General features: G+C 41.9%; 1 protein-coding gene across 1 annotated transcript in view; it reads right to left on the reverse strand.

The window, feature by feature from the left end:
• The window catches only part of DESI1 (desumoylating isopeptidase 1), a 295492-nt gene that overhangs the window by 192311 nt on the left and 88067 nt on the right, over positions 1-15114 (reverse strand). The window contains exon 6 of the mRNA XM_030213735.1: positions 9360-9427. Coding sequence (XP_030069595.1) covers positions 9360-9427 — 68 coding nt within the window. The remainder of the gene's footprint in view (positions 1-9359; positions 9428-15114) is intronic.

Genomic DNA, 15114 nt, shown 5'->3' on the forward strand with positions numbered 1-15114 from the left:
GATGTGTCACCAACAACCACCCCACCAACTGATCGTTCTCCTACTACAGAGAAAGTAGAGGATCCAGACAACAGTGTCGTATATATAAGAAACTTCATCCTCTCAAGGAATGCCAAAGGTTTAGAGAGAAACCCTTGAGAGAACATAAAGAACTGTTGAGAAAGAACAGAATTTGTTACAAATGTTGCTCTTCACCCAAGCATATGGCTAAAGACTATAAAGAAGCCATCAAGTGTAGGGAGTGCAATAGTGACCACTATATCAGTGCCTTACATCCTGACAAGAATAAGCCTACTTCTACGTGGGAGAAGAAGGAAGAGCAAGCTTCACCACCGAATGTTACTCCAAACTGTACACAGGTGTGTGGAGGAGGCTGCAGTGGACAGTTATGCACCAAGATATGTGTAGCTAAAGTATATCCAAAGGAGCAACCAGAAAAGGTAGTAAAGATATATGTCATCATAGATGAGCAGAGTAATCAGTCAACAGAATTCTTTGACTTATTCAACATCTATGGAAATTGCTATCCCTACCACCTTAGGACCTGTACAGGGATGACAAAGAGGACAGGAAGAAGAGCAAGTGGATACGTGAAAGAAGTGATGGATACCAGCAGCAAGACCCATCTATCGACTCTTACTGAGTGTAATCAAATACCTGATAACAAGGAGGAAATTCCCACACCAGAGACTGCACAACACCATCATCATTTGCAACCTATAGCTGAGTATCTGCAGCCATTGGACCCAAATACAAAGATCTTACTCTTGTTGGGAAGAGACGCACCAACATTGATCAGAGTTTGTGGGTCACATGCAGGTCCACCTGATGCCCCATATTCCTACCAAAATGCCATTGGGTAGGTGATAGTAGGTGACGTCTGATGGGGGGCAGCATATCAGCATGGGGTTGGGAGCAGCATCTTAACCTGGGGGGAGGGGCGGCATCCTAGCTCAGGCGGCATCTTGCCTTGGGCTGGCCCTGGAACTAGAGGACGTGTTAGGTTGGGGGGAGGGGTGTCGACTTAGGAATAATATCAGGAAGTACTTTTTCATAAAGAGGGTGGTAGATACCTGGAATTCCCTCCCATGGGAGGTGGTAGAGATGAAAAGAGTAATGGAATTAAAAAATGCATGGGGTAAACACAAAGGAATCCTGTATAGAAGGCATGGAACCAAAGAAGATTAGCAATGATTAGATAGCAACACCAAAGCCAGTGCTGGGCAGACTTCTATGGTCTGTGCCCTGATTGTGGTTGGACAGCTTCAGCTTCAGTAGCTGGAGAACAAGGCCAGTACTGGGCAGACTTCTACAGTCTGTGCCCTGATCGTGGCTATACAGATTTGGATGGGCTTGAGTAGGCCTTCGATTACAATTTCCAAAGTTGGAGAACAAGGCCAGTGCCAGGCAGACTTCTATGGTATGTGCCCTGAAAATGGCAAGGACAAATCAAGATCAAGTATACATATGTAGTATCACATCATACCTTATGCTATTAGTTTATCTTGGGCTGTCATGTCCCCTAAACGGCGTCCTCGGGCTGCGTGGGGTTGCGTCGACAAGCACACTTGTTACGATTCTGCCCATGTTTCAGGCTCTCAGTCATCTCGCCACCTGGTGGCCAGACCTGGTGGCTGCAATGGACTGTCTGGTTACTATCACCCGTTCCAGATTTCAGCCCAGTCCGGTCCGGATCTTCCAGACTGCCAGACTTGCTCTTTTGTTTGAACCTGCACAGCTCCCGTAGTTGCCTGGTGATCGCTGCAGCTAAGCCTCAGCTGCTGCTGGGCTTATTAGCCATTCTGATATCTTTCTGCTTTGCCTTTGCATCGCCTAAGGCCCTGAGGTTTGTCGGTGTGCTGTGTGCACGTCTGCCTGGTCTGGTTTTATTGTATTGATTCTTGCCTGAGATTCTTGTCTGCTCTAGTTAGTCTGTGTGTAGTTTAGATTAGGTAGTTGCTTGTTCTCTAGTCCTGTCTCTGGGTTGTAGTTTTGTGTCTAGTCCTTGTCCGTTTGTGTCTTTAGTGGCTGTTCTGCAGCTTTCAGTTCTGTGTCTTGTTTATCAGTGTTTTGTTCCCTGTTTTAGTGGCTGCTTGCAGCTTTCAGTCTTGTCCTTTAGCTTTTCCCTTCCTTGCCCTGCTGCCTCTGTATGTTCCTTTCCCCTCTGACCCTCAGTCCTGGTTCAGCCTAGTGGGTATCCAGTCCTGCCTTGCCCAGTAAGTCCTGCCGGCCACTTGCAGCCAGGGGCTCAACTCTTGGAGAAAGGTGGCCATGTGCAGGTGAAGTCTCACTGTTTGTCAGAGTTCTGCCTTGCCTCTGGTGTGGGGTGGTTTGCCTGCCGCTGCCGTTCCTCGGCAGTGGCCCAAGGTCTCACAAACTTAGTTTCAGCTTTGAAAATGTAACAACACTTGACTGGCACAGCCCTGAGCCATGTGTGTGTAGGCTCCTTGATTGATTTGCTTCCATGCACCTGGGTCTGCTCTCTCTCTGCCTGGCTTCCCTTGCTTCTCTCCTATTGGTCTTCTGGTTCCTCCTTCCCCTGCTCTTGTCCAATGGCTGTGCTCCTTCTCCCTGCTGGTCCCTGCTGATGTCAGATGCCAGCACTTTATCACCTGAGCTCTTCCTGGACTCCATGCTTCGGCTTCTACTTTGGTAGGTGTTACTTGCTCAGTAGTGTACTTCTTCTCTACTTTGTCCCTCATTGCTGACTTTGCCTGTGCCTGGATTATTCTCTTACCTGCTGTCTGCCTACTGACCTTGCCTGTACTTGGATTACTCTCTTGACCTGCTGACTGCCTACTGACTTTGCCTGTACCTGGATTACTCTCTTGCCTGCTGCCTGCCTACTAACTTTGCCTGTACCTGGATTTCTCTCTTGACCTGCTGCCTGCCTATTGACTTTCCCTGTACCTGGTTCACTCTCTTGCCTGCTGCCTGTCTGGCCATTACGTTCACCACCCCGCTCCCTGCTCCATCTCGTAAGTCCTGCAGGCCACCCACACCTAGGGGCTCAACCTCTAGGGAACGGCGGTCAGCGCAAGTGAAACCCGGGGTTGTCCGGCCGCCAAGCAGAACCTGGTCCGAGTACCGGACTCAGCAGCGCTCTACTTGGTACAAGAACTCACAACATGGGCAGACTGGATTGATCATACAGATCTTTATCTGCCGTCATCTGCTATGTTACTATTAATATGTTTCTATGTAAGTCTCTCTTTGCCTTCCTTATCATTGCTTTGCATTTGACTTGCTATTCCTTATACTGTTTCCTATTATTTTCAGTTGGAGCCTTCTTCCATTTTCTGAAGGATTTTCTTTTAGCTCTAATAGCTTCCTTCACCTCACTTTTTAACCATGCTGTCGTTTGGCCTTTCTTCCTCCTTTTTTAATACATGGAATATATCTAGTCTGGGCTTCCAGGATGGTATTTTGGAATGGCATCTATGTCTGATTTTTGACCTTTGAAGCAGCAACTTTGTTGACCTTTCTCCTCATTTTATCATAGTCTCCTTTTAGAAAGTTAAATGCTAACAAATTGGATTTCCTGTGATTATTTACTCCAGAGATTATATCAAATCTCATCATGTTATGATCACTGTTGTCAAGTGGCCCCAACACCATTACCTCCTGCACCAGATCATGTGCTCCATTAAAGACTAGGTCTAAAACTATTCCGCCTCTTCTTGGTTCCTGAACCAGCTGCTCCATAAAACAGTCCTTGATTTCATCAAAGAATTTTACCTCCCTAGCATGTCTTGATGTTAAATTTACCCAGTCAATATCGGGGTAATTTAAATCACCCATTATTATCGTGTTACCCGATTTGTTAGCCTTCCTAATTTCTGATAGCATTTCTGCATCTATCTGTTCATCCTGGCTTGGTGCATGGTAGTTCACTCCTATTACTATCATTTTCCCCTTTTCTTGAGGAATTTCTAGTCAGAGCCCGCAGGAGGGTGTCAGCCTGGAAGTTTGTCACCAAGCACTGGATGAGGTAGAGGCAGTGCAGATTGCGCTGAAGGCTCCTAGGGTGGTTACTCTGGACGCCATCTGGGTTCTTCAGCAGCTTCAACCTGTAGTTTCCAAGTCCTCAGAGGTAACATCTTTGGTTGTGTAAGTAGATCAGTTATCTAAAGATGTGGAAGAATTTAGAAAGACTTCTCTGCTCTGAATTTAGTAGATAGCATTCTCTGCTCAGAATTTAGTAGATAGCACTGTTAATGATTTCCAGGAATTTAAAAGTATTGTTGCATGTGATAAAATGGCAGTGCATAGATTAGAACAAATAGAAAATTTCAATAGAAGGTTTAATCTGCAAATTTTGAATTTTCCAAAATTGTCTGGTGTTTTACCTATGGAACCTTTTAAGAAATATCTGGTTGAGATGTTAGGTTATTTCTCAACATGTTCCTCCTGTTAATAAGATATATTATTTGCCAGTTGCCACTGAGAAAACCCAGGGAGAGATGGATTTAAATGCAGCTCAAGAATCTTCTATGGATTTAAGGACTATTTCAGCAATTTTGGAGGAGTCTACCATGGAAGTCTCCTATAGAGCAACTTTACTGGTGTTGTATGTTTTTGAGCAAGACCTGAATGCAACACTGAGACTTTATTTTAGATAGGAAAATTTTTGTGGTCAAAAATTGTGTTTTTTTTTCCTGCTGTAACCAAAATTACTCAGGATCGGAGGAAAGAAAAAGGAGGTTAAATATTTGGGAACTACTTTCCTTTTGTCATATCCCTATAAACGTGTTATGAGACTTGGCAGAACAAAATATGTATTTTTTCTTCCTGAGCAGTTGCATTCATTCTTAGATGTGAAGAAGATTGTCTAACTTTAATTGTGTGGCTAATTGGGAAACAGAGATAGGTCTTCCTGTTATTGCCTTTTCTTATTATTTGATTATTCCTTTGTTTTCCTGTAATATCTAGTCTCCACACCTCTATTATGGTGGTCTAAGGAAGATTCTAATATTTCTTGATGCATAATATGTATTTATGCTTTTATTATTTGCCTTCTGTGTTTCTTGTTCAAGAGTTTATCTTGTAAATTGTATTGAAATTCATAAGTAAATGATTTTTAAAAATCTGTCTGCTCTTTATTTAAACATTCAAACTATAAAAGACCGTTTGTCTAGAAAAAACACAAAATATTGCTATAACCCCCAAAATAGAGAAAATTGTTTCACAGATTAATTTAATATGAACATAGTAACATAGTAGATGATGGCAGAAAAAGACCTGCATGGTCCATCCAGTCTGCCCAACAAGATAAATTCATATGTGTATACCTTACTTTGATTTGTACCTGTCTTTTCAGGGCACAGACCGTATAAGTCTGCCCTCCACTATCCTCGCCTCCCAACCACCAACCCCTCTTCCCCCCACCTGCTCCGCCACCCAATTTCGGCTAAGCTTCTGAGGATCCATTCCTTCTGCACAGGATTCCTTTATGTATATCCCACGCATGTTTGAATTCCGTTACCGTTTTCATCTCCACCACCTCCCGCGGGAGGGCATTCCAAGCATCCACCACCCTCTCTGTGAAAAAATACTTCCTGACATCTTTCCTGAGTCTGCCCCCCTTCAATCTCATTTCATGTTTTAACATCCTTCGCAAGGTACGGCCTCCAAAACTGAACACAATACTCCAGGTGGGGCCTCACCAACTACTTGTACAGGGGCATCAACACTTCCTTTCTTCTGCTGATCACACCTCTCTCTATACAGCCTAGCAACCTTAAGTCTCTCGTGGGTTTCTACTCCCTAAGTGCATCACTTTGCATTTCTTCGCATTGAATTTTAATTGCCAAGGAGGAAAAAGCCTCAGATATCACTGGCAATTTTTATCTCACACCCCACCAATTTTCAGGTGGATTTTAGCAGCCATTTAATCATTGGCAAAAAAAACTCCTGTAGCATCAAACAAAAACGTTTCCCTCGTGAATTAATGTCCATGTTAAGGCAGTGACTATTTGAAGCAATCAATAACTCAAATTTTACTAATGTGTCGCAATCATCTCTACTCATGGCACAGAAATAGTGGGCAAAGAGGAGTGACACTCATCTTTGCAAAAGATCCTGACAGGCACCTGTTTCACCATAACTTCGTCAGGAGATTTTCTGACCAGTTCAATATTTGCAGTGTACCTGCTGTACACTGCCTTGGGTGAATCTCTTTATAATGGCAGTTAATAAATCCCAATACATAAATAAAAGGGGTAAGAGGGCACCCCTAAACATGAATGCACCAATGCCAACATTATGCCTGTATTCTACAACAGAATTTTGGTGCAAGATACTATTATAAGAATTGGAGCTAAGAGAATGGCATCAGGGTGCCTAAACTGTGTCCCCCCCCCCCCCTTGGCTCCCTGGAGCTCTCGGTACCATGCCTGGAAGGAGATCGACGACGATGCTTCTTCACCTTCGCTCGATGCCCGTCATCGAGACTCCTTGGTACGATGAGGATGACGTGGAATCCACACACCTCCTCGGGGCCGGGTTCGATGAAGGTCGGTCCCGGGGGGCCTGCATAGCAGGAGGCCTCGAGATGGGTGAAGACCCACTCGATGCCTCACTGCTCCCAGCTTGATGCAGTCTCTTGGCAGCCATTACCCACGCTTCCGGTGTCGCTGCTTCCCTCAACGTCGACGCCGATGTCCTCAGTGCCAATGTTGATGTCGAAGGACCGGACCGCTCAGAAAAAAGTTTCTCACACTGAGCCTCTCGAGTCACTTGGGCCCACTTCTTCATCAACTTGCACAGCTTAGAAGAAGCTGGAAAATGGTCGGGCCCAAGACACTGAAGACACCACGCGTGGGGGTCGGTGCTTGAGATGGTCCGATTGCAGGGAGTACAATGCTTGAAGCCGCTGGGAGTCTTCGACGACATGGGCGGGAAAATAGCGTCCGCAAAATCAAAAGGCTCGATTGTGCCAATAAAGAAGGGCACAAAAATAGGGGAAAAGACCCAGCCGAGCGGCCTAAAGGCTAGCTGCGACGAAAAATAAAGGAAACTTGAAGGAATGAGGAAAACTAAAAAATAGAGGGAACACAAAACTTTTTTTTTAATATATATTAGTTAGAACAACTAAATTACACGAAAGTAAGAAAAAGTGATAAAATGCCAAAGGAACATCTCCTGAGCTGAAAACTGGGTGCGAAAAACACATCGACTGCCCAGAACCACGGAGAAAAGAAACTGATCACTGCACATTCGCGTCACGGACGGGAAGCCGCCCATGCATGCACGGTGGGTTGGCCTGCGTGGCGGAACATTCGGGAAGGTTCTTAAGCTTTTGAAATTTTCTTCCGTCTCCTGGGCTGTCGCGGACGACGAACCATGCGTAAGAATATTGAGCCTGCTTGTCCTCGGAGAAGGATATTATCATTGGCATCTCTTATGGCAGCAATATTATTGCGTACAGATCTAGATTTCAGGTATTGAGCTAGTAAGTGTCCTGCTTTGTTGTTTTCAGCATAATAGTGTGCAGATTTCATAAAATGTTCTTTGCTGGTGTGCTGGGCGTTATAACAGTGAATTGTAAGCAAAGTGAGCTTTGTGTAGCTTAGCTAGAATAGTTATATCTGACGGATCAGCCTGGTAGTTGGATTCAAGCTGTGAGATAATTTTTTCTGCATTGGTTAAGGTAGCAAAACTAATGATTATGCCTCTAATGAATGCTTTAAAGGCATCCCATCTGGTGGCCCAGCTAGTGTCTTCTAATGAGGTGAAATGAAAGTATTCTTTTATGTCTTTAGACACATGCTAATGAAACACTGTATTATCCATGAGGCCAGCATTAAAGCTCCAAGGGCCCTTGTGGTGGAGTTGGCCAATATCTCTTTATCAGATCATGTGAGCATGGTCTGATAAAGAGATATTGCCAATACTGGAATGACATGATTTAGCCCAGTAGTGAGGGTGATATCAGAAAGAAATCAATATGGGAGTATGAGTTATGTAGAGGAGAATAACAAGAAAAATCTTGATCATTCATTATGCATGAGACACCACATATCTTGCACTCTTAATTGTGACATAATGTCCTGTAAGGCTTTGCTTTTTATGAAAGGATAGATTGATTTTCTGTCAGTATTTGGGTTTTGTACAAAATTAAAATCCCCTCCCAGTATTGCTGGATTATCACCTTCAGATAGAATTTGGTCAGCAATGGTATGAAACAATTCAGGGTAGTCTGCATTGGAAGCATATATGTTAATCAGAGTTAAGGGGTTACCATCAATATTTACCACAATTTTGACCCATCTACCTGAATGAGTGAAAAAATATTTCCAGCTATATGATCCAAAGCACCACACTAGGAGTCACCGGCCAAGAAAAAGATCTAAGTGTCGTCATTGATAATACGTTGAAACCCTCTGCTCAGTGTGTAGCGGTGGCTAAAAAAGCAAATAGAATGTTAGGAATTATTAGGAAAGGAATTGAAAACAAAACTGAGAATATTATAATGCCTTTGTATTGTTCCATGGTGCGACCTCACCTCGAATACTGTGTGCAATTCTGGTTGCCGCATATCAAAAAAGATATAGCAGAATTAGAAAAGGTACAGAGAAGGGCGACAAAAATGATAAAGGGAATGGGACAATTTTCCTATCAGGAAAGGCTAAAGCGACTAGGGCTGTTCAGCTTGAAGAAGAGATGGCTGAGGGAAGATAGGACAGAGGTCTATAAAATACTGAGTGGAATGGGTAGACGTGAATCACTTTTTTATTCTCTCTAAAAATACAAGGACTAGGGTACACACAATGAAGCTACTAAATAGTAAATTTATTTAATATCTTTTATTGGATTTTATCATAATACAATACAAGCAAGAGCGCACCACAGTTCAACAAACAACAGTTACAAACATGGCAAAACTGGAGCTCACATTGAAAAAACAACTATCCACAACTAGAAACACATTAAGAAAATAGTAAATTTAAAACAAATATAAAAAATTATTTCTTCACTCGCTGTGTAATTAAAATCTGGAATTTGTTGCCAGAGAATGTGGTGAAAGAAGTTAGCTTTGCAGGGTTTAAAAAAGGTTTGGATAATTTCCTAAAAGTCTATAAGCCATTATTAACATGGATTTGGGAAAATGCACTGCTTATTTTTAGGATAAGCAACATAACATTTGTTTTATTCTTTTGGGATAAGCAGCATAACATTTGTTTTACTTTTTTGGGATCTTGCCAGGTAGTTGTGGCCTGTAATGGCCACTGTTTGAAACAGGATACTGGGCTTGATGGACCTTCGATCTGTCCCAGTATGGCATGTTATTATGTTCTTAAGCACCAGTGGTTTGAGTTTCCCCTCCTCAACATCCCAAAGATTTGTAAATCTAGTACCTGTAATGCCTGGACCTGCACCTTGTCTGACACTGTCAATGGTTTGAGCCAGAAGATATAGAATACACCTGGAGAGAGAAAAAATAAGGAGGATCCAGCCATCAGTATCTGTACAACAGGAAGGCTTATTTACCAGCAGCTTCCAAGCAGTATCAAGTATAGATATATATAGGCAGAGCATGCTGAGTCATGGAATATTTCAGTGTTTTAGAATGACTTTGGGTCATGCAGTTTTCTTTGGGCATTCGACTCAATTGGAACATGCTCCAAGTAAGATTACAGTAAATGAGTCTTCATTTACAGCAATCTAAACAATTTCATATATCTCTCATCCAACCCAACCATGGCAGTGACAATCTTCAGTTAAGGGCCAAAGAGCTCAGTGCTTTTCAGAACTTAGAATATATGTACCCTATGGCCATTACTGTAAAAACATATCCATGTGTAAACAACAGTATTCAATCTAGAAAATTTAGGAGATTCAAAATAATATGCATCAAAAGGTCTGACTGAAAAACAGAGGAAAAGGCCTTGAGAAGCCCCCAGCGTATCTACAAGTTTCGGGGGCTGGGCTTCTTCATCATTGGCCAGAAAAACCTCTGTATGTGTGTTACTAATTTCTTATATTTTTTCAATTATATTCTTTACTTTTATCTTTCGTTTACAACTGTACATCAGATACATATGCATATACACATTGTAGAGCTGCTATTTACATGTAGAGATTACATCATGAGGAGATTTCAAGAGTGCATGGTTTGTGCCAGACTAAAACCTACAGTGTATTCTCCATTTTACAAAGAAAATACACATGTATAAGAAAAAATTTCCACATAGGATTTTACACCAGCTCAGAAGCACATAACCCCCCCCCCCCCCCCCCCCCCCGGATTCTACATAGATCACTCAAATGAGGGCACACAAATTAATTAGTTAACAAGCCAATTAAAACTAATTATTGGCATTACTTGGTACTAATTTGGACTTATACACTCATTTGCCTATGCACTGTTCTATGATGCAGAAAACAACAGGGTAATCAATCAACAAGTTCCAAAATGATGGTAAAAAGTAAGCAGTCCAAAATAGGAAAGGTCAAACCAAAGTTTATTAAAACCACAGATTCACACTGCCCCACACAGGCCGTGTTTCGTCGCATCAGGAGCTCTAAAATTACAAAAAAACAAGTATTACTATACATAAAATATATCTTCAAGAATGTTGAATAAATGTATACAAACATAAATCATAAAATAATATAGAGGAACACACACAGTTATAGCTCAATATACTCACACATCACAAGTGATCCATATAACTGTGATCTAATACTGAAACTGCAAACTAAAAATCCACTTTCCGGCACAGAGTGTTCTTTAATCAGTGCTTTAAAGACAGATCAATACCGTTCACTAAATTGTATACAAACATAGAACCCACACTGATATGATGGAACAGCATAGCTATAGCTTAATAAGCTATAAAAAAAAAACCACAAAGGTGACCCATATGACTCTAATCCAATAGTGAAACAGCATGCTAGAGAACCACTATCCAGCACCGAGTGTACTTTTAATTAATATTGAAAGAACGGATCTATACCTTTCACTAGAGTCAAACATGCTTTATTAAAACCAGAAATCAATATAGAGACAGATCTCTGAAAGAATATATATTTCTCAGAATTGGGACACATACCTAAAAAATGACACCAAATTATACCATAACAGTTTGACTGTAAAACATAAATTTTTAAAAATGCAATTATATACCAAATTTAACAAAAAAGTAGTCTAATAACATTAAAACAAATGCTTCTCAGAAAAGATACTCACCAAACTTAGCCCGAAGACTACAGCATGAGCATATAAGATTCAGCTTCTACACAAACAGCATTACATGACAATATGGATGACGCTCATACTTAAAGTCTGATGTCAGTGGTTAATTTGAAAAATGTCCACAAAAGAGCAGGAAAACCTAACTACTTCTTTAAAAAATTATATATATAGCTATATATACCATCAAATATGATTCACTAACCAAAAACAGTGATTGGACCTTTAAAAAAAAAAATAAATATATATATGTATCTTATTGCATGGATTAATGGCGTTACTAATAGTATGCAGTATGGTCCAGTGACGTCTTTATGCATTCTATCCATTAATAGTATGCGATGGGTTTCAGTGATATCAGAAAATCTATGCAATACGTATCAATGACAACCTTACAAAAGGTCATAAATTTGATGATTATAAATTTTGTGTTCTTGCTGTGTTCAAAATATCTTGGACAGGTAGCCCAGTAGATATGCAACTGCTGAGAATGAAACAGAGGTTTATTTTTGATTTAGGCACTCTACTGGGAGGACTTAATATGGAGACAGATTTATCTGTGTTTTTATAAAACATGTAATTTTTATGGGACACTATTTAATTATTATTATTATTTCTATTAAAAATGATATTTGTTCTGGTTTTTTTCTTCTCAAAAGAAAAGTCTTAGTAATGTTGATTGTTTTTAAGGTACATGATAGTGTTGATTTATAATGATGGTAAGGACATCAGTAACATTTTGTTTTTATAATTCTGATGTCATTAACTAATATGGATGATTTTAGTTCGATGTGAATGTGTAGATGTTTCAACCAGGCTGTTGATCTCAGATGGATTTTAAGGTGATGGTTTAGAGCTGGCAGTCAGGTTTTTGCAAAACACTTGATCATCATTGAAGGTTGATGTTGCGTTCTCGAGGACCTTGGCATACTGTCAGACTTCTTCCCCGGGAGCACTGGGTCTGTGAGTCCTTGGACTACTACCGTGGAGCGGCAGTGGCAGGCAAGGTCACCTTCAAGGTAGAGACGCGGCAAGACTGGACTGGAACCCCGGACTGGAGTTCTGCACAGGAATACACAGGACTGGAATGCACCGGACTGGAACCCACTGGACTGGTACACACTGGAGTGGAGCCCGCTGGACTGGAACACACCGGGGTGGAGCCCACTGGACTGGAACCCACGGGACCGGTACCTGCTGGACAGGAACACACTGGACCTAGGCTTCACCTACGCTTAGCCACTGTTCCCCGAGGGTTGAGCCCTCAGGTTTGGGCAGCCGGCAGGGCTTACAGGAAAATCGGAACTGGAACTAGCAGGCAGAAACAACAGGAGTCAGGATACAGAAGTGCCCCCAGGCACCTAGGCGAAAGCAAGGCAGACAGGCAGGGAATGTCCAGGTTCCGGCAATAGTCAGGTCTGACTGCAGGCAGAGAATATCCGGGTCCAGGCAGTAGGCAGGTCAAACAGCGGGCAGAGAGTAGTCAGATTCAGGCAATGGTCAGGTCAAGGAGCAAGCAGAGAATATCTGGGTACAGGCAGTGGTCAGGTCAGACAACGGGCAGAGAGTAGTCAGATTCAGGCAATGGTCAGGTCAAGGAGCAAGACTACGGCTGGAGCTCCAGTAACAAGGAGTACTGGCAACAGACAGAACTAGGGCTGAAGCTCCAGAAGCAAACGAAAACACACACGGGAAAACCAGAAAGCTAAACACAAGAAGACTAGTTAAGCTGTACACAAGCTAACAGGAAAGCTATGCCCAAGCTAACCAATCATACGCTAGAAACTCACACTAAGCAAACACAGGAGAACTAGTAAAGCTGTACACAGGCTAACAAGCAAAGCTGTGCCCAAGCTAACTAGTCATACGCTAGGAACTCACACTAAGCAAACACAGGAGAACTAGTAAAGCTGTACACAAGCCAACCAGAAAGGCTATGCCCAAGCTACTAGTAACAAGCTAGAACTCACACTGAACTGGACAATGTAGCAGTGCACAGAGCACTCTAACATACCAGGGACCTTAGACGATGCAAAGGCCAAGGCTGCAGTCTCCAAGTGTTTAATAAAGCCCTTCAACACCAGAGGCGCAGCTGCATCAATCTCTAAGTAACTATGGAGGCTGTTCAGGCACAAACCAAGGAGCAAGCAGAAAGCACAGTGAAACACAGAGAGGGTTCCCACACCCAGGTGTAGTGTAGTGAAGCAATTAGAGTCATGCTGCTAATGCAGCCAGCACAGACAGCCAGAGCTAGCTCAGAAAGGACAGACAGAAGAAACAGGAGCCAGCTAGGAAGCTGACCCCCAGGAACAAAGTAAGTCTGAGGGTGGTCACGGCCACAGACGTGACAGTTGATTTGTGTTAGATTTTATAATCTAAATAACTCCATTTCATTTTGATGTTGCTGGTTATTATAACATTTTTATTTAATACTATTGTGAAGCATTGTGTTGCCATTTAAAAGATTTTGTGTGAAATTGCATGTAATAACTAATATTTGCACTGACATCATTGATCTGCAATGCATATTATAGTATGGAGTATATAAGGATGCTATTGGCTAGCACTGTATATCATCATTAATCTATATAATGTTTCTATTTTAAATCACTATATATTGTTTTTGGATGATATGGGCATGATATTGATGAGCATTCATATGGTAGTACAAGTATTTTATGTGGATGGGTATCATAATAATTTTTGATCTAGATGCTTTAGGGTGTTGGCTTAGAGTTGATATATAGTGCATTATTATAACTATTGACAACCCCGAATGGTATGTAATACAAGAAGGACAGCATTTATGCAAAGCCCTGGATTTCTTTTGAAGTGCTGTGTAGTTATTAATATATTTTAATTTAAATTGACATTTCAAATTTTACATTATTTAGGGTTATGATTATGAACCGATGTTATTTTTCTGTCTCACATACTTAGAATGAATGCATAAGGTTGTCATTAATATGCATTGCATAGATTTTCTGATATCATTGAAACCCATTGCATACTATTAATGGAATGGAATGCATAAAGACATCACTGGACCGCACTGCATACTATTACTGACGTACTGTCATGTAATGCTGTTTGTGTAGAAGCTGAATCTTATATGCTGATGCTGTAGTCTTCGGGCTAAGTTTGGTGCGTGTCTTTTCTGAGAAGCATTTGTTTTAATGTTATTAGGCTACTTTTTTGTTAAATTTGGCATATAATTGCATTTTAAAAATTCATGTTTTTCAGTCAAACCGCTATGGTATAATTTGGTGTCACTTTTTAGGTATCAGGCTCATTTTCGAAAGAGAAGGACGCCCATCTTTCGATACAAATCGGAAGATGGACGACCTTCTTCCAGGGTCGTCCAAATCAGTATAATCGAAAGCCAATTTTGGACGTCCCCAACTGCTTTCCATCGCAGGGATGGCCAAAGTTCAAGGGGGTGTATTGGAAGTGTAGTGAAGGCGTTGGGCGTGCCTAACATATGGATGTCCTCAATCCATAATGGAAAAAAAAGGGCGTCCCTGACGAGCACTTGGACGACTTTACCTGGTCGTGTTTTTCTTACGACCAAGGCACAAAAAGGTGCCCAAAATGACCAGATGACCACCAGAGAGAATCGGGGATGACCTCCCGTTACTTCCCCAGTGGTCACTAACCCCCTCCCACCCTCAAAAAATTTCTTTCAAAATATTTTTTGCCAGCCTCTATGCCAGCCTCAGATGTCATACTCAGGTCCATCAAAGCAGTTTTAGTGGGTGCAGTGCACTTCAGACAGGCGGACCCAGGCCCATCCCCCCCATATCTGTTATGTTTGTGGAAGAAACAGCGAGCCCTCCAAAACCCACCAGAAACCCACTGTACTCACATCTAGGTGCCCCCCTTCACCTGTAAGGGCTATGGTAGTGGTGTACAGTTGT

Source organism: Microcaecilia unicolor, chromosome 1, assembly GCF_901765095.1.
Source record: "Microcaecilia unicolor chromosome 1, aMicUni1.1, whole genome shotgun sequence".
Classification (NCBI taxonomy): domain Eukaryota; kingdom Metazoa; phylum Chordata; class Amphibia; order Gymnophiona; family Siphonopidae; genus Microcaecilia; species Microcaecilia unicolor.